Genomic DNA, 19,008 nt, shown 5'->3' on the forward strand with positions numbered 1-19,008 from the left:
ACGGGGGCTATAAAGATGAAGATTTTTCTTTGAAACTGAATTATGGTATTGGGAAGATTTGTCGTTAAAAACTTCCTTTGGGGCTTCCCTGGTGGCGCAGTGGTTGAGAGTCCGCCTGCTGATGCAGGGGACACGGGTTCGTGCCCCGGTCCGGGAAGATCCCACATGCCGCGGAGCGGCTGGGCCCGTGGGCCATGGCCGCTGAGCCTGTGCGTCCGGAGCCTGTGCTCCACAACGGGAGAGGCCACAACAGTGAGAGGCCCGCGTACCAAAAAAAAAAAAAACTTCCTTTGCACAAAATAATCCACTTGATACCTGAAAAGATGAGCTCTGGTTGTGTGTGTTTGAAATAGAAAATTTTGAGGAAAAATAGAAATAGGGTAGGAAAAGTATTCAATCCTTGGTAAGTACTTGTAACCATCTCCAAATGTTTTTAGTCCAGATTTGCGGTATCTCTGGCACAGATTAGATTTGGGGGGGAATATATAAGAAAATGGATTAAGTTTGGCTAACCTTATGTAAACCACACCTAGAAGGGAATAAAGTTTGGTCTCAGGTTTATTTGCAGTACCCAGATGAGCAACTTTGCAAAGTCCCTTAAAAATGTTTTAGTATCAGAATCATGAATAAAATGGGAGAGTTTTACATGTATACTAATTGATGCTTTCTCAGTATTTTATCTACTTCTCCCAGAATTTTCTGTAAACCCAACTACTGGTTTGCAGAGTTTTAGTCATTTAACAGTTTTTTAAAATTTAGTTTGTAAAAGAAATATATATATATTAGTTTGTAGATTCCATTTGGTAAAGAAATCAGTATCAGAAGTAATGTTAAAATATTAAATAGGAAGAGAGATCCACTAATATAGTTTATGGTTATTAAATTTAGGCTAATCATAGAATAATCTTAATGTTTGCATTGGTGTAAGATTTGATGACTTTAGCTGTATGGATATATAGTAGTCATACTGCAAACATTTTGCATCCCTTTGTGACCTACTTTTCAAACATTTAAAGTTTTCAAACATTTGAAGTTGTGTTGCCGTTATGCTTCGCTGTTTAATAAAAAGCTGTTTCCAAAAAATAAATAAGTAAATAAAGAGTGGACAAAAGTATTTTATCTTGACCCAGCTTTAACATCTACCACTGGCCAGCTTTGTGTATCTAACTTTGCAAGGTTAGATATGGGCTTGATATTGCCGATATGCAACCATTTTTTGCACTTCCAACACTGCAATTTTATATAATTCAGCCTAACACAAAACTGGCTCAACGTGGACAGGGCAATAAAACCAAAACCTTTGGGGTTATCTTTTCTGCCAAACAAATATCATTTGCACTGTATCAATCTTCCACAAGTTCTGCATCTGACTTTACAGAGTCTGAGCCTTCAGCAAAAGAAAAGAGTTGAGGGAATTCGCTGGCTGTTCAGTAGTTAGGACTCGGCGCTTTCACTGCCGGGGTCCCGGGTTCAATCCCTGGTCGGGGAACTAAGATCCCGCAAGCTGTGCGATTCAGACAAAAAAATTAAAAAAAGAAGAATTGAACAAAATGAGATCCCAGGCGACCCTTAGGCAGGCTTGTTAGATGGCGCCCAACTAGGACCTTGAAGGGAACTTTTTTTTTTTTTTTGCGGTACGCGGGCCTCTCACTGCTGTGGCCTCTCCCGTTGCGGAGCACAGGCTCCGGACGCGCAGGCTCAGCGGCCATGGCTTGCGGACCCAGCCACTCCGCGGCATGTGGGATCTTCCCGGACCAGGGCACGAACCCGTGTTCCCTGCATCGGCAGGCGGACTCTCAACCACTGCGCCACCAGGGAAGCCCTGAAGGGAGCTTTTTCACTTCAGGTTTTGCATAGTTTTCTTAACTGTAGGAACAACTTTTGTGGCTGAACCGATGAGTGGGTGGGCAAGGCTGATTGTAGTGGTGAACCTACCCACATTGGGATTCCTCTGAATGCTCGAAGGCTGAAAGGGCAGCACATTCGGGCTTTAGCTCTAGTTTCCCATGCGATCGGCCTCCCAGTTTCCTTTTTCCCAGGACCTGAGCAGAGATGCCTGCTCGCTGTGTGGGAATCTGCTCTGGCCAGTCTTCCTGCCTCTGACTTTGTGGAACACCTCTCGGGAGACTGTCACACCTGGAGGGGGTGCCAGGTGGAGCCCAGGAAGCTGGAAGGCTGGCTGGTCATCTGACCGCACCCGTTTTGTAAGTTCCAGGATGTTAGTCCCACGCAGCACGTTTGTTACTAAGAAGACAGCAAAACAAGGCACTAACAATCGACCAACACAACCTCAGGCCCTTCCACTTGAGCTCCATGAAGACAATTGACAGCGCATTTCGATTCCAAGATGTACTGATTTTCAAAATTTACCATCTCTGAAGTTATTTGTATCCTATAGTCAAGGGTGTGTTATAACTGGCAGATCTTTTTTTTTTCTTGATGGTGTCTTACAATGATACTATCTTAAATTTGATGGAGCACATTGTATGTCTTTCTTCTCTGTTGTTGACCTAGAGTACTCTATATATGTTTCTTTTCTTTGCTCATTTCCCCCCAGCTTTATTGAGATATAACTGACATCTAGCACTGTTCAGCGTAATGATCTGACTTGCGTACAGCATGAAATGATGATCACACGAAGTTGAATGAACATCCATCATCTCATATAGATACAAAAGAAAAGAAAAAGAAAAAAGATTTTTTTCCCTTGTGATGAGAACTCTTAGGATTTACTCTCTTACATTACATCCCGGTACTTATTTATCTTATAACTGAAAGTTTATACCTTTCGACCACCTTCATCCAATTTCCCCTCCCCGACCCTCCACTCCCACCTCCGGTAACCACAAATCTGATCTCTTTTTCCATCAGTTTGTTTGTTTTTGAAGTATAATTGGGCTACAAGACTAAGTTAATTTCTGGTGCACAACGTAGTGATTCAGTATTTCTGTACGTTACAAAATGATCACCACTGTAAACATGTCTTTAAACTCTTTTTAAAATATGCAAAATCAAGACTTCAGACACAAATGCTGAAGCCAGGGCTGTAGAAACATTAGTGCCAACTCTTAGAAAGAGCTTTGTGCTTCTGTCGGTTAGCTTATTATTTCACCTTAAAACACAAAGCCATGGGCAGTGATATGGCGATATCTGTGACATCTGAGGTCATTGAAGAATCTAACGCAACACTGGCCTCAGGCAACTGACAAAGTAAACCAGAACCTCAGCCAAATGACTGTTTCAAGGTACACCACACTGGCTGCTTCCATGCTTCGTATGTAGAACTACAGACACTCTGTGTATCTTTATTTTTTAATCAATTTATTTATTTAATTAATTTATTTTTGGCTGCGTGGGTCTTTGTTGCTGCGCGCAGGCTTTTTCTAGTTGCGGTGAGCGGGGGCTACTCTTCGTTGCGGTGCGCGGGCTTCTCATTGCGGTGGCTTCTCTTGTGGCGGAGCACGGGTTCTAGAGCGCAGGCTTCAGTAGTTGTGGCTCACTGGCTTAGTTGCTCCACGACATGTGGGATCTTCCTGGACCAGGGCTCGAACCCGTGTCCCCTGCATTGGCAGGCGGATTCTTTACCACTGCGCCACCAGGGAAGCCCCACTCTGTGTATCTTAAAAAAAAATTTTTTTCCAATGTAACTAAATTTAAAGTTGTATCAGTGTTTGCTGTGGAGGATCATTTCAAATATGGTTAAACTAACAGACAGCTTTGGGCTGGGCCTCTAGAAGTGGCTCCGACTTATTCCCCATATTTGGGCCTCCCCATGTTTGGTGGCAAGTGTCTGGCAGGGTAGAGCCAGTGCGGGTCTCTCTTACAGGTCGACAGAAGCAGTTTACAATTGAGTCATTAGAGAGGCCGTGTTTTAAAGCCAACGGCTTCCGCTCAGTGAGAGCTTAATCATGGCTCAGAAGAGAGCTCTGCGCTCTGCATGTAGAACCACATCGGTGTGTTTGCTGGTGAATAATTGAAAACTCTTAAGCGGCACCTTTGCAGTGGCTGCCGCAATGTCAGCTACTTCCCCATGGTGTCCAGCTGAGGCTCTAATGGTCGGGCTGGAGCGCCACCCACTCTGTGTCCTGATTTACCCCTGGTCTAGAAGGAAATGAACAGGGAAGTTACCAAGAGGAAGGCGGAAGAGGGAAGAGCACCCATTCATTCAACAACTCCTGGGCCCCAGACTTTCCTGAGTTCAGAGGTCTCCACAGAGCAGAAGGACACCATTCCTGCTCTACAGGATTTACATCCAGGTGGGAGCCATTCGAGAGAGCCTCTGGCTCCAGGAGGGTCCCAGATGCAGGACCATCAACCTCAAGTGGTGAAAGAGGGCAACCAAGTGGGAAGGTTGGGGGCATCTTGGGTCAGTGTCTCCAGAAACAAACCCAGAGCTAAAGATTTTCATGAAAGTGGCTTATCAAGAAGTGCTCCCAAGAGAAACTCATAGCGGAGTGGGGCAGAGAAGGTCAGCAAGGGTCCAAGTTCAAGCACAGTCCCCTGAGGGTAACTTTGGCTCCATCTTAAAGGAACAGAGGTGAGGGGTCTGGAGTATTTACACCCCAGCGCCCATCAGTCAGTGGTCCAGAACTGACTCTGAGGGCCCTTCTGGGTCTCTGTGCACCAGACAAAGCAGGTTCCGTCCTCCGACAAGGGACTTGGGGCTGGCCGTGGAGGGCCAGTTCCCGTCCCCTGAAGGCGTTGGGGAAGCACCTAAAGTGTCTGGCAGAAGCACCAGTCTCGGGGGAGGCCACTGTGCAGCCTGATGTTTGCAGGGCTCTTCAGATGTGGGGAAGGCCCAAAAGGCTAAACGCTACCAAAGCCTTGTCCCTCGATGAGGTCCTGCAAGGAGTACCAGTGCACATAAGGGGCACCAGTACTGATTGGGTCTCCCCGAATTTCAAATATTTCTACCCATTCAAAGTACATCCATGCTGGACTTCCCTGGTGGCTCAGTGGTTAAGAATCCGCCTGCTAATGCAGGGGACATGGCTTCGAGACCTGGTCCGGGGAAGATCCCACATGCTGCAGAGCAACTAAGCCTGTGTGCCATAACTACTGAGCCCACGAGCCACAACTACTGAAGCCCCCACACCTAGAGCCCGTGCTCTGCAACAAGAGAAGCCACCACGATGAGAAGCCTGCGCACCACAATGAAGAGTAGCCCCCGCTCGCTGCAACTAGAGAAAGTCCACGCGCAGCAACGAAGACCCAACGCAGCCAAAGATAAATAAATTTATTTAAAAAAAAACAAAAACCAAGTACATCCATGCTTATCAGGCCCCTAACAAGCCCCGTGGAATTCAGGTGCCCGGGAGGACATAGCACGTGGAGGGCTCCCTCGTGGTTATTGCCGCAGGACCGGCATCCCCAGCAGGTACAATCAGCCAGCAACTACCGCATCCTTAACCCCAGCCCATACTTCTGGCACACCTTAAACCAGACTCTCACTTTTCTGTCCTCCGACGGTGGTGGTGTACATCGCTAAGCCCTCTCCCCTCCCCACGGACAAACACTAAAGGTGCCCGTCTGCTGCGGACTTGGCCTGCAGCACCTCCTGGGACTCTTTTTTTTTTTTTTTGCAGTACGCGGGCCTTTCACTGCTGTGGCCTCTCCCGCTGCGGAGCACAGGCTCTGGACGCGCAGGCCCAGCAGCCATGGCTCACGGGCCCAACCGCTCCGCGGCACGTGGGATCTTCCCGGAACTGGGCACGAACCCGTGTCCCCTGCATCGGCAGGCGGACTCTCAACCACTGCGCCACCAGGGAAGCCCACCTCCTGGGACTCTTAAACAGCCCTGAGAAGCAGGCCTCAGAGTGTCCTCAGTTCATGGATGAGAAAATTTAAGGGGTCAAATTATTTCCTCAAGGATGCCTTGCTTGAATTAGCAGAGCCAAAGGAATTTGAAGCCGGGCCTTTAGCCAAAATTCTGCTTTTAAATATTCAGTTATTCACTTGTGTTTGTTTCTTCTAAATACTGCTCTTTACTGCTTTGTGCTAAAAACAGAAAGTCACTCGTGTCAAACCATTCACTTAACTCAGAGGATGGGGAGGGGTGGATTGCTTGTCAGCTTTTCTTCTACGTGAGTGTGTTGGAGATAGGCTGTATTTTTTTTAATTCCAAAGGAGAAAGTGGGATAAAAAGGTAGTGTGTGTTGTTTTTTGGTAAATGGGAAGGTTCTGATTGTGGTTAAGGGGCCGTTTTGGATCAGCAGGGCTAGTAGGGACTGTGGCATAAATACTGCGGCAGCCTTTGGCTTTCCATTTGGAATGAAAAATCCAGGGCAGAGCTCATGCCTTGTGGGCCACCCCCAGCCTTTGGGCAAATTGAGGAAAAGCAGCCTTCTGGTCACATTCTTTGGTCAGCAGAAGGCACCTTGGGGCAGCCGTAGGCATCCCAGGGCCAGGGTTTAGGGGCGGGGGACTGGGGGGCATGGGTTACCAGCCCTGGCCTTACTATAGACATCTCCTCACCTCCTCGTCCTGACTTCACAGCACACTCAGAATTAAGTCCAGATGGATGAAAGGCCTACAAATAAACAAATACATCATATGTACATAGGAAAACTATGTGTGTCTTAGCATAAAACAGAGGAGACTTTATTACTTCAAGATAAGGTATGTCTTCCTAGCAAAGTTTAGTCAGCAAGAACCGTAAGGAACTTTTGATTCTATCAACATTGAAAGTTTAACGAAACGTAAAAGACAGAGACGCAGGATGAGAGAAAATCTTTTAAATATTTGAGACAATGGATTCATATCCACAACTTACACAACTTAAGAAAAATCAAGAAACCCCAAAACGGCAACAAATAAATGAACAGGCAATCCTTCCGAGGAAGAAATACAAATAGACAACAAAAATAGGTAGGGGAGAAAAAGTTGCCACCCCAAAATATCTCTTTGGCATGCAGATTATTTAGAGTTGAAGACAGTCACCCAAAAGACTCAGGAAGGGGACTTCCCTGGTGGTCCAGTGGGTAAGAATCCGCACTTCCAATGCAGGGGGCCCAGGTTTGATCCCTGGTTAGGGAACTAGATACTGCATGCATGCCGCAACTAAGGAGTCTCCATGCCACAACTAAGACCCGGCACAGCCAAAATAAATGAATAAAATAAATATTAAAAAAAAAACAAACACCTCAGGAAGAACCTTTGACCTTCCCCCTAAACTGCCTAAAAGAATGCAGATAGAGGACCTGTTCCAGGAAGGGAGCCGTCACCATAAATACCTCTAATATGAACGAGGTGGTGGACAGGAAGTCTGTTCATACTCCTCTCTGGGTCCCATTGTCTCTGCAGGGCCCAGCAAACCTTTGTTTCCCAAACATCTGCTGTTCCATCTCATGTGAACTGCCTTCCTCCGCTTTGAAACCCCAAACCACTCTCCCAACATCCTCTTTTGTCTTGAGCTGAAGGTGGTATATAAAGGTTTTGGCATTTGGGCGAGTTACTCAGTTCTCCTGGGTCTCTCCCCTGTGTACATGTTATTAAACTTCTGTTTGATTTTCTGCTGTGAGTCTGTCTCATTTTAATTTATTTAATTTAGTTTAGTTCTTAACTCTTAGACCAGCCAGAAGAACCTAGAAGGGTAGAGGAAAGTTTATTCCTCCCTGACACATATAATCTGGGCAAAGCACATTAAGACAATAAAAAGCCACTTGTACTCATCAGATTAGCCAAAGCTTAGAAGTCTGATACCAGCAAACACTAAGTGAGGTGGATGTTTTCAAAGAAGGTGGAGGCACTGTAGCTGGACACGGACCCGGGGAGAGCCACGTGGTAGCATCTCAACCTATTACGTGCCTAGAACCTGGCATTTTCTCTGAGGTTTCACACAATACACAGGGCTGTTCATTATGGTAAGGATTGTGACAGCAATGTATTGGAAACGACCTAAGCATCTATCAAGATAGAATGGATAGGACTTCCCTGGTGGCGCAATGGTTAAGAATCTGCCCGTCAATGGAGGGGACACGGGTTCAATCCCTGGTCTGGGAAGATCCCACATGCCACGGAGCAACTAAGCCCATATGCCACAACTACTGAGCCTACACTCTAGAGCCCGTGAGCCACAACTACTGAGCCCACACGCCACAACTACTGAGGCTTCACTCTAGAGCCCATGCTCCACAAGAGAAGCCACCGCAACGAGAAGGCTGTGTGGAGCAACGAAGACCAATGCAGCCAAAAAAAAAAAAAAAGAATGGATACATGGTATATTCCTCCTGCATGGTTTATCCCTCTGGTGGAAAACCACTCCCACTTAAAATGAATGAACCAAGGTTTCGTGTATCAACATGGATAAATCCCACAAGACTTCCTTGGGTGAAATGAGTGTAAACAAGGTATAGGACAATACATCAGTACGATTCCATCTGGTAGAAAAAGCACACAGTGATAACATTCAAGAGTGATACATACAAAACTGATCGCTGTGGTTCCCTCTGAGTAGGTGGGATTATAGGTGTTAGTCAAGGGAGATTAGTTTTGTTTGTTTTTGGCTGTGCCGTGGGACATGCAGGATCTTAGTTCCCCGGCCAGGGATCGAACCAATGCCCCCTGCATTGGGAGCGTGCAGTCTTAACCACTGGACTGCCAGGGAAGTCCTGAGGGAGATTAGTTTTAACTATGTGGACTGAAAAAAATGCACAACCTAAAAGTTGAGAATTATATTTTATTCGGTGGACATCCTGAGGTGATAACTCTGAGGGACTGTTCCCAGAGAGGTCAGGGAGGAGCCAGATATATAGGAGTTTTTGCCAAAAAGAACAAGTAGTCTGAACATCAAAAGATTACTGTTCATTAAAGAAAAAACAGACATCTCAGATTAATGAAATTAGCACTTTCCTCTGGGAAGGATGCAAGAGTCTGGGCTCATTGACACCATTCCTCGGTATGCACCGTAGCTATCTAGGGACACTATCCTGGAGTCCCCTCAGGGTGCACAGTCAGGGAACTGCAGTGGCTGCTGGCCTGATGGCCCTGACATCCTTTGTTTACTGATACGACAGGCAACACTCTTCATCTACAACTACAATAATCTGTGTTTTTCATGGGAATGTATTATGTTTGTAATTTTAATTAAATTTCAAAAATGTAAATGCAGACACTCTTGGGAGACGTGACACACACAGAGTAAAAGCAAAACAAAGAAAAGGGCAAGGTTCCGAGATGCTCCAACATTATTCCCCAGACACTCCTCTGCAGGTGAAGGGAAGCAGCTTTCATTACTTCTTTGTTTCCATGGTGACAGTTCCTGGGGGCAAAGGTCATTTGAAAGTTTGTAGGAAGTCCATTATTTTCCAGACTGCTTCAGAAAAACTCCAGCATGGGGTGTGCCCGCAAGACCAGGAGCCTTCTCCAGCTCAGCAGAAGCAGACAGGAAAGGCAGTTGTCAGGGTCAGTGGTTGTTCATGACCTGGAGCTGGGTCTAATCCCACAAAGCTGATAGGATTGTAAAGGCCAATCACACCCCAAGGCCAAGTTGATGCACTTGGGGAATAGAAATTCCGTGGCTAAGGGCCAAGCACTTGACTTTTCCCACACCCTAGGTTTCAAGTCTTCATCTTTCAGTGGCACATCCTTTTCAGAACCACGGGTAACATTCCTGAGTTGGTCCTGGAATTCCAAGAGCGCTGTATCAGAACTTGCTCTATAAGTACTTTCTCGTTTTATTTTTACTTGACCTTCAAGAGAATTTTGCTCCTTTTATCTAACCCTGAACGAAAGAAAACAAGGTTTGGAGTCCCTCCCTTTTCCCTCCCTCCAGCCTGCCCTGCAAGCAGGGGTGGCAGACAGCAGCTTCTCTCCCAGTCGGTGGTGGAAATTGACATCTAGTGGGCAGATCTCGAGATGAGAGACTTCTGGGCAGACAGGCAGAAGGAGGGTTGGAGTCTGCGAACACTGGTCTTTTGTAGATCCTGTCGGCTGCTGGGGATGAAATGGCCTCTTTGCAGGCTGGGAGGTGTGTGAGTCCGTTTTAAGTGTCAGCTTTATCAGCTCTCTGCTTCCTAGCAGGTCACCATTGATATAAAGAGAGAATTTAACTAGGAAGAGGATGCGAGAGCATTTAGGGGCATGCCGCAGAATGTTTTAATGTCATCATCCTATTTAATCATCCAACTCTCTCCCCCAAAGCATCCAGGGTCCAGGGATGAGTGGGCCCAGATGGGTTCAGGACTCAGCTGACGGGAGGCCGAGGTGGGATTTGAAGGCAGGTCTTTCCGAGCCCCAGCTGGGGCGCTCACCACCCCTCCTTGCTGCCAGACCACCCGGGAGTGTCTGGAAGCTGGCTGCCTCCACACTGTGCGCGCCTGCTGCTGGAAGTGTGGCCCCGAAGGTGAGGGTCCCGCCGACTGGGACGTTACCCAGAGTGATTACAGAGTGGTCCACATCAGCGTAGACTCCTGTACCAGGCTAGAGCCCGGCAGGTCCCGCCTTGTCCAGGCCGAGTCCTGGGTGTGATGTCGGGAAAGAACCTGGGACTTCCCGAATTCTTCTCCTGCCCTTGGCCTGGTTGCCGGAGAGTGTGAAAATCGCCTAGGTGAGCACTTCCTGTGCTTTGTGTTGGGGCCCCGGGGTGCTAGCTTTCTGAGCAGAATGAGGGAGGGACCCAGAGACCCAACCCCTGGCTTGGTCCCCCTGTGGCGGCTGCAGAAGGGCTCGTCCTGCTCGTACGTCCAACACACCAGCCCCGTCTCCAGGGGGCGTGGCGGGCACAGGCAGTGCCCTGGCTCTATCAGGGCGGGTTCTGCCGCGCCCTGACTGTGTCACTGCCTGTGGAGCTTTCTGGAGAGATGGATCACACCTGCTGTGTCTTAGTGCAAGAACTACTGTCTCACCAGCTCAGTGCCCTGAAACCTGATGGCCCATCTCTGGAGATGATTCACTGAGGAACAGCCCTTTGACTCTGTTGCCTCCTTCCCAGGTGTCCACGGCATGTCCTGGGCAGCCAATCAGGGTTGTGGACAGAAGCGCTGGCTTCCCAGCTGGGCACATGCTTAGGCAGCCCCTTCCCCCTTGAAGGAATTCTCGACAGGGACCAGGATGTGTTGGGGTTTCGGGTTGTGTAAGTGGGTTTGGAGACATTTTGATGAGGCATCACTGACTTGGATAAAGCGCATATATTGAAACCACTGTTGGCTTTAACATGGGAAAAGGCTAAAACTTAGGTTCAAACTGGTCCCTTTTGGTGGGTGGTAAGTTATCTCTGTTTGCCCTCAAGGCCTCAAATCTGGAAGAACATGAGAGCACAGGGTTGAGGTCAAACATCTGCAGGAATTAAAACCAGTCACACACACACACACACGTGTATCTGGGGACAATGTGGGGAACAGCTCAAATCCCATCAGTGACATCTGGGCTGACCTCAGGGGATGGCAGAGATTTCAGGATGACTCTTACTTTTGGAGGGGCCTGGCCGGCGTATAAACAGGTCACTCTGAGGCAGGCCTGGCTCTGGACCCCTAGCCTCTGGTCCATTTGTCGGGTAAATCTGTGCTGTCAGGTGGATGAGTTGGGGTCGAAAGGGATGGAAGGGCTGAAAAAGCCCTCATCTGGCCTGAAGAGTCCCATAGCCATCCAGCCAGGGGCAACCTCTGTCATCACCCACCTTTGTGTCTTGGGATCACCACGCCTCCCTCTGCTTTACAGATAAGCAGTATTACCTGTGACTTGCCATCCAAGTGCGGCTGAGTGGAAACCACAGTTTGTAGTGTGTGTTTGGGACAAAACAGCCTGGCCGGAGCGGGTCAGCTGCTTTTCCTGGGGAAAGCCATTTGGGATTTTGACATTCAGATCACCGTTGTGGCCGTGAAGGGGACTGAGGGCGGAGAGGCTGAATGCTCTGCAGTGGGAATCTTTCCTCAGAGGTTTGCCGGAGGCCAAGGCTTGCCCGAGCCCGAGGCTGGGCCTCCCCAGGGCAGGCCTGTCTGTCCTGTGTGTCCCTCATGGGCTGTGTGTGGCGCTCCTGTCCAGGACCCCAGCCACGGCCTAGAATGGGAGGGGGGACCTACCAAGCTCACCCCACTCCTCCCACCGTTTTAGTTCTTCCTTTTTCCATACGCATCCACCCTTTTTCTTATTTTCCTAATAATTTAGATGATGAAGTCGTTTAAACATACAGAAGATCACACATGATACTAAAACACACATCACTAGCTCCGTCAAATCTCATCATTTTGTCATGTTGCTTTAAGAAATGAAAAGTTGCCAGAGGTTGAGCCCCTCTACCTGTGCTCACCTCCATCCACTTCTCTTCCTGAGGTTTAGGATGATAACCCTGTACTGCATCTTGCAGTTGTCTTTATTTATGTGTATATCTACAAACCCTCAATAGTACAATTTTGCCTGGTTTTACACCTCATGTACTGAATGTAATCCTTTTCAACCTTTTTTGTTTTCGCTTTTATGAAAACTTTTTTGAGCTTTTATGTCTATATATGTGTTGATCCATATAATCTGGTTCATTAATTTTAACTGCCATGTAGTATTCTATCCCTCCATTTATCCATTCTCCAATTGATGGAAATTTAGGTGCTTATAATTTGGTTTTCTTACACATGGCGGTACAGCCAATATTCTTCTCAAGGTCCCCCTGCACCCATGTGCACGAGTTTCTCTCGTATGTAGTACGTATGCAGGTCTGTGTATCTCCAGCTCTACAAGAAACTGCACGTCACTCTCCAAAGTGCTCTCCAAACGCTCCTCCAGCAACACGTGAGGGTTTGTTTTCCCACGTCCTCGAGTATTTGGCATTGTCAGACTTTTTAATCTGTGCCACTGGACTGTGTGTAAAAGATCTCCTGGTCTTCTCTCCCAAGGCCCCAGTGCTTCCAGAAGCTCCACCTACAGCCTGCACCCCATTCACACACGAAGGGGATGGACTTGGCTGGTCTCCTGTCCCCTGACTTCTAAGTATTGGGAGTGCACAGAGCTGTTTGCTGGGGCCCCTTCTCTAACTTCCCCGCCCCCTTAGGTAATCTCTCCTTGTCACAGGACTTTGAAACACTAACACCTATTCCAGTGACTTCCAAACGTACAGGTTGTTCCACCCTTCATATCAAAAGCCACTTAACACATTTAATTGATGGCCAGTAAGCAACTCAGTTAAAACTTAACCTGGGGCTTCCCTGGTGGTGCAGTGGGTGAGTCTGCCTGTCGATGCAGGGGACACGGGTTCGTGCCCCGGTCCGGGAGGATCCCACATGCTGCGGAGCGGCTGGGCCCGTGAGCCATGGCCACTGAGTCTGCGCGTCTGGAGCCGGCACGTCTGGAGCCTGTGCTCTGCAACGGGAGAGGCCACAACAGTAAGAGGCCCACGTACCGCAAAAAAAAAAAAACCCCAAAAAACCTTAACCTGCACAGTGTCCAGCTTGATTTCCTCCTCAAATCTAATCCTTCCCCATTTTTTCCCATCTCAGTCAAGGGCACTGTCATCTCTCTAATTGCTCAGGCCAACAACTTAGGAGTTGTCCTTGATTCTTTTCTTTCCCCACCGCCACGTTCAGCCCATCAACTTACATTAATTTCCGTGTCCAGTTGTTCCTGGATTTCCCCCCTTCTTTCTAATTCCTCTGCTGCCACTTTGACCAAAGCCACCATCACCTCTTGGCTGGACCATTGCAGTTGCCTCCTAACTAGTTTTGCTGCTTCTCCTTACAAACCGTCTCTAACCCACAGTCAAGGGGATCTTTTTAGAACATAAAACAGGTAAAATGCCATTCCCCCACTAAAGCCCTCCAATGGTTCTCAGTTGAAAACTCAAATCCAAGGGTACCATGATCTAGAAAGCGGACAAGGTCTGGTCGCAGGCAGACTGCACCCTTCCACATGCCTCCCTAACCTCTGGGATTCTGTGTGGATGGCTCTTCCCTTGATCTTTTCATGGCTCTCTTGTCATTCAGGGCTCCATCACTTCCTGGAAAACCTGTCCTGACCACCCCGCCGTAGCTAGGGTGGCCCTTTAGCTGCTCCCTGCAACATCACTTGACTCTCTTTTCATTCTGGAACTGCTCAGTGCTCAGTGCTCTGGTCTGTGTCCCACCAGAATATCATCTCCGTGAGGACTGTCAACCGTACTCTACACTTGCAGTGCACGGCAGGAAGTGGGTAGCCATAAAGTTATGAATGAATGAATGAATAGATGGACGTCAACATTTTGGAACAGTCTCTAGGCTCAAAATGAAATTGCTGCCAGAGTCTGGGTGGGATGAAAGCTGCTTGAGGCAAGACGACACCTGTCTTTAGCCAAAACAGTGATTCTCAAGCGTTTTATAAATCCCAGGACCCCTTCACACTGTTAAAAATTATGAAGGGCCCTACAAACTGCTTGTGTTCATGTGTATTATATCTATAGATACCTGCTGTACCGTAAGTCCCCTACATATGAACCTTCATGTTGCGAACTTTCAAAGATGCAAACGTGCGTTCACACGCCCAGTCACATAAGTTAGTTCACGTGTCTGGTGTACATTGTCATGTGCGTGCATCCTCTAGAAGTGGTTGTGCTTTTGTGTACTTTACTGTACAGTACTGTATAGAGTACGGTAGTACAGTATCTTTATTTCAAGCCCAGGATGTCCGGAAGCAAGCGTAAAAGCAGTGGTATGTAGCCAATTGTGTTAGTTGGGTACCTAGGCTAACTTTGTTGGACTTAGCGAACAAATGGGACTTACCAACACGCTCTCGGAATGAAACTCATTCGTATGTAGCGGACTTGCTGTATTACGAAATAAATGAAGAAAAAATTTTAAATATTTATTTTAAAACAGTAATTGATTACATGTTGACATAAGCAACATTTATGTGAAGTAATTAACTACATTTTTAAAAAATGGATGAGCAGTGACACTTTGAGAGCCTCTGTTCCACACACGCAGAGCCGGGTTAGCACCAGTGAAGATGCTTTTGAATGAGCAGTTGGGGGTGCTCAAGAATTCACACCAAACTTCAGGGTCAGATGTAGCCTCTTCCAGGCATGTGGGCGGGGAAGCGAGCCCACACAAGTCTTTTCCAAGAAGAGGACACATTTACCCATCTCTTCCCCCTGTGGCTCCCTGACTGCCCACTCACCTGCTCCCAGCCCCACACAACCCTCTCTCTTCCCTTTCCCCTAACAATCTTCTCATCAAAAAAAAAGAAAAGAAAAAAAAGAAAGAAAATAAAGAAAGAAAGAAAGCAAAAAATAAGACGAGAAATAAATTTAAAGTCATTGGAAATTGATTTACCAAGTGTATATATCTTTGAAATAGGCTTCTTTCTGTAACCAGAATAAGGATGGTATACATTTTAACCCAGGGCACCCTTTAGGAGTTTTCACTTTGGCAGTATGAATTTTGAGGCCTGCCTGGTTTTGCCAAGATTTACTTATTCCTCTTTGTAGTCATGTTGAGAAGCCAAACTGGGTGTCAATATTTTTTTCTTAGGGCGATACCGAAATCTAAGTTCTTCCTCTTTCTAAGAAGCTGCTCCCTCCCTCTCTATTTTTTGCTCCCCCCCCCCCCGCCCCCACAGCTGAGTAAAGGAAATTCACAAAGCCAGGATTTAAAAAAAAAAAAAGGTGGTCATCTCTGTGCTCCTATTGCAGCGGCTGAAGCTGCCCAGCTCTGCACACGCCTCTTCCACTTCCTGACGTCACACTATTTTTGTCTTTGAATAGCTCATTGACACAATCGCCTCGGAGATTGGAGAACTGAAACAGGAGATGGTGCAGACAGATGTCAGCCTGGAAAATGGCCTGGGACCCACAGAAGCCCACAGGTGACCGAGGCGATTAGGCGTCGGGCGCGTGATGGGGGCGACGTGAGCCTGTTAGCCACGAGGACTGCCGTTCCGGTCACCCCTCAGGTTTGGGAGCTGGGGTGTGGTAGCCGCTCCAGAAGAAGCTCTCTGTAGGAGGTGGGAGTGGCCTAGGAACCAGTTGTCCGGGTTCCCGTTAATCCCTGTGAAGGCACTTAAATTTTACACCTTCTCCATTCCTCCTGGCATCAGAACCTGGAAAGCTAAAGTTCTGTCTGTCACATCCACCTACTCACAACGATGGAAACAGTAACGCAGTGGGATCCTCCGTGTGCAAAATAGAATTCAGTGTAGCCCGTGTCAGTCTCCAGAAGGTTTAAAGGGAGCACTAAAGAGGATGGACTCGTTTTGCATTCTCAGGTCAGAAAAAACCCCAGCCCCTTCCGTGGCCCTTAGCCCGAAATGCGATCCAGCCCAGTGTATTGGAAATCGGATGTGGTTGTGAGTGATTAAGGAAGGCACTGGTTAGATGTGTTACAATGTGTTCACATTGCACGTGGTCTAGGTAGGTAGTTAGGGACTGGCTTTTTCTGCAGAATGGAGGCGCAGAGGTCGGGGTGGGGGGCAGGCGGAGGAGATCCCCCAAACCTCTTCCAGCTCTTGGAGGCTCTAGTTCATTTCTAGCAAGGACAACAGAGTATAAGCAGTACAGAAACAGCATGGACACTTGCTGCCCCGGAGGCCAGATTCATTGTCAGCTTCCCCCTTTTCTCGGGAAATGGAGTCAAGGTTGCCTGGTGGGTGCAGGGCAACGGTGAGATCTGCAGAGTTGGTTTTGCTTGCAAGTCATGAGACGGGCAGGAGGGGTCCTGCAGAGGCAGACGAACCAGGTTCTGGTTATCCAGGCAAGTTTCAAACCAGCCAGACTTGTTCCTGCCCTGGAGGAGGGGAGAGCTGGCACTCCCCGTGAGGCACCCTGCAGCTGGGAGATGGTACTTCCACACCCTGCGTCTCTGGAGAATTTCCCCCTTAGCCGTGGAAAATTCTCGTGCCTTCCATTTCCTCTCCTTCCTACAAAAACGACGGAGGTAGACCAGGTGGTCCTCGCCGTGGTATTGTGTGATTCCCCTTGATCTCGGTGTGAACAGCTTTGGTGGTTTCATTTTTTCCCCCATCAACTAGACAAATGCACAATGATCTTTGATTAGAGATTTTCTGCTCCATGTTCAGAGTAGTTCCAAACTCTGTGGAACTTTTTTAGCCAGAGGATCTCTCTTTACCCTTAACATCTCCTTTAAGCTTTTCAAATTTAAGAATGACTGTAAGCGTTCCACCATACCTTTTTTTTTCCCAGGTTAATGTCAGTTATTCTTGAATGCTCTGTTGGTTAACACTGAATTTATGAATTTTAAAAGGTGTTTTCCTTGGTTTTTTTAAAATGGGAATCAGAAAAGTCAAGATTGTCTTTATTTAACGATGTATATGGTGTTTACCACGTGCCAGCCACTGTTCTAAGTGCATTACAGCTGCCAACTCATTGAATCTCTTAATGACCCTATAAAGGAAAGCTCCATCATGACCCTCGTTCTGCTGGTGTGGGACCCATGTGACATGGAAAAAAAGCCAGCCTGAGGAGGCTGTGGCTTCTGTGCTGGGGTCTCTTATTGATTGTTCGGAAGCGTGGAACAGTGACTTTGTTTTAACCCCTCCACTTTGCCCGGCAGAGAAGTCAGGAGAGCCAGATGACGGGGGCAGGGTATGATGAGGAACACTCTGAGCTGCTTCCAAAGTGAAGGCAGAGCAGAGCTGTGGTCCCAGGGAAACAGCGGGTCAGCCTGGCACCGAGCAGCCCAAAGGGCAGACGAGAGGGAAGGAGAAGGAGTAGGGGTAGCAGAGTCGTCTCAAGTGAGACCCCGGGAGAGAGAAGCAGCAATTCCCCGCCCATCCCCCATACCTGGGCTGGGCACGTTCTGGTGGCCGCAGGGATGCATCACAGTCGTCTTCGTGGCATCATCCTCGGTGGGGGTGCCTGTGAGCTGTGATCTAACCTTACCTGCCCCAGACACAGTCATCAGGAAGTGTCTGGGCTTCCTTAGCTTGTGGAATCCGAGGTTAAGTGCCAAGCTGGCGCCCTAGGTTAGGTTGCTGTTCCCCAACCTGCGGTGGCTTTTGGTTGTTCACCTGTGGTTAATATTGAGATGAGCTGGAGATCTTTAAACCTTTCCTGGTGTCATGAACCCCTTCTCAGGGTATTTTAAATGCATGGTATAAAACATATAGGCTGACAGGGGAAACAGTTGTATTGGGATACAAGGATCAGATTTTTAACATGTGTGATTTCACAGCATAGGTACTTCTTTACTGACATGTTTAAAAGCCAAGTGAGGCTGTGGGTCTAGGAACTGCTGTCATCTGGAAGCAGAGATGAGCACACAGGGTACTTCTGCACCGACAGTGAAAGCACCTAGGGCTGCTGCTGATGACAGAGTCTCAGGGGCTGAGAGAACTACTGGGATTTGTTGCCTGCATTCGAAATGGGAGGAAAGTAATTTCAGAACCAGGTTAGTGAAAGCAAAGATGTCCCTGTCTTCCATCCAGTGGTCAGCTTCCACCTCCTGTCCCCTGCAGGGAAACTTGTAGGCTTTGGGGACACCATGCTCCCTGGCTTCCTCTCACCTCACCTGCCACCGCTTCTAGTGTCCCGGCTGGTTCCTCCTGGTCTCCCTGCCCTCCTGACCCTGGAGTACCCAGAGGCCTCTGCACTGTCCCCTTGTCTCTCTGAGTAAGTGCCTTAGTGTCCACATCAGTAAGATGGGGATAATAGCGGAGCTTTACCTCCAAGTTGTTAGGACGATTGAGTCAATAGCTGTAAAGGACTTATTGTTAGCACAGTGTTGGCACGTGGTAAGTACAATATGTTGTCTACAGAGAGATCTCTAGAGTAACTTTGTGTGCGATCTCATCCAGGCTTGTGGCTTTGATCCTATCTATATGTTGGTGATTCCCAACTTGTATCTCTCCCTACGTTGGTCCTCTCTTGGAATCCAGATGTTTGCATCCAGCTGCCCACTCAGCCTGACCTTCAGCATCTCAAACTTACAAAGACCGAGACTAAGCCCTCGGTTTCCCTTCACAAACCTGCTTCTTCCCTGGTCTTCCCCATCCCAGTAACCTGCCTCCAGGTATTTGGGCCTTGCATCAACCCTGATGCCTCTTCTCTCATAACCGCCTTGCCCTCCCCCTCCAGATCCTTGCAGTTCTACCCGT

General features: G+C 48.0%; 1 protein-coding gene across 1 annotated transcript in view; it reads left to right on the plus strand.

Annotated features, from left to right (window-relative positions):
* The window catches only part of RIN2 (Ras and Rab interactor 2), a 99,255-nt gene that overhangs the window by 20,361 nt on the left and 59,886 nt on the right, over nucleotides 1-19,008 (plus strand). Inside the window, exon 2 of the mRNA XM_065892525.1 lies at nucleotides 15,662-15,762. Within this exon, the coding sequence (XP_065748597.1) occupies nucleotides 15,662-15,762 (101 nt within the window). The remainder of the gene's footprint in view (nucleotides 1-15,661; nucleotides 15,763-19,008) is intronic.

This window comes from Phocoena phocoena, chromosome 15 (assembly GCF_963924675.1).
Source record: "Phocoena phocoena chromosome 15, mPhoPho1.1, whole genome shotgun sequence".
Taxonomy (NCBI): domain Eukaryota; kingdom Metazoa; phylum Chordata; class Mammalia; order Artiodactyla; family Phocoenidae; genus Phocoena; species Phocoena phocoena.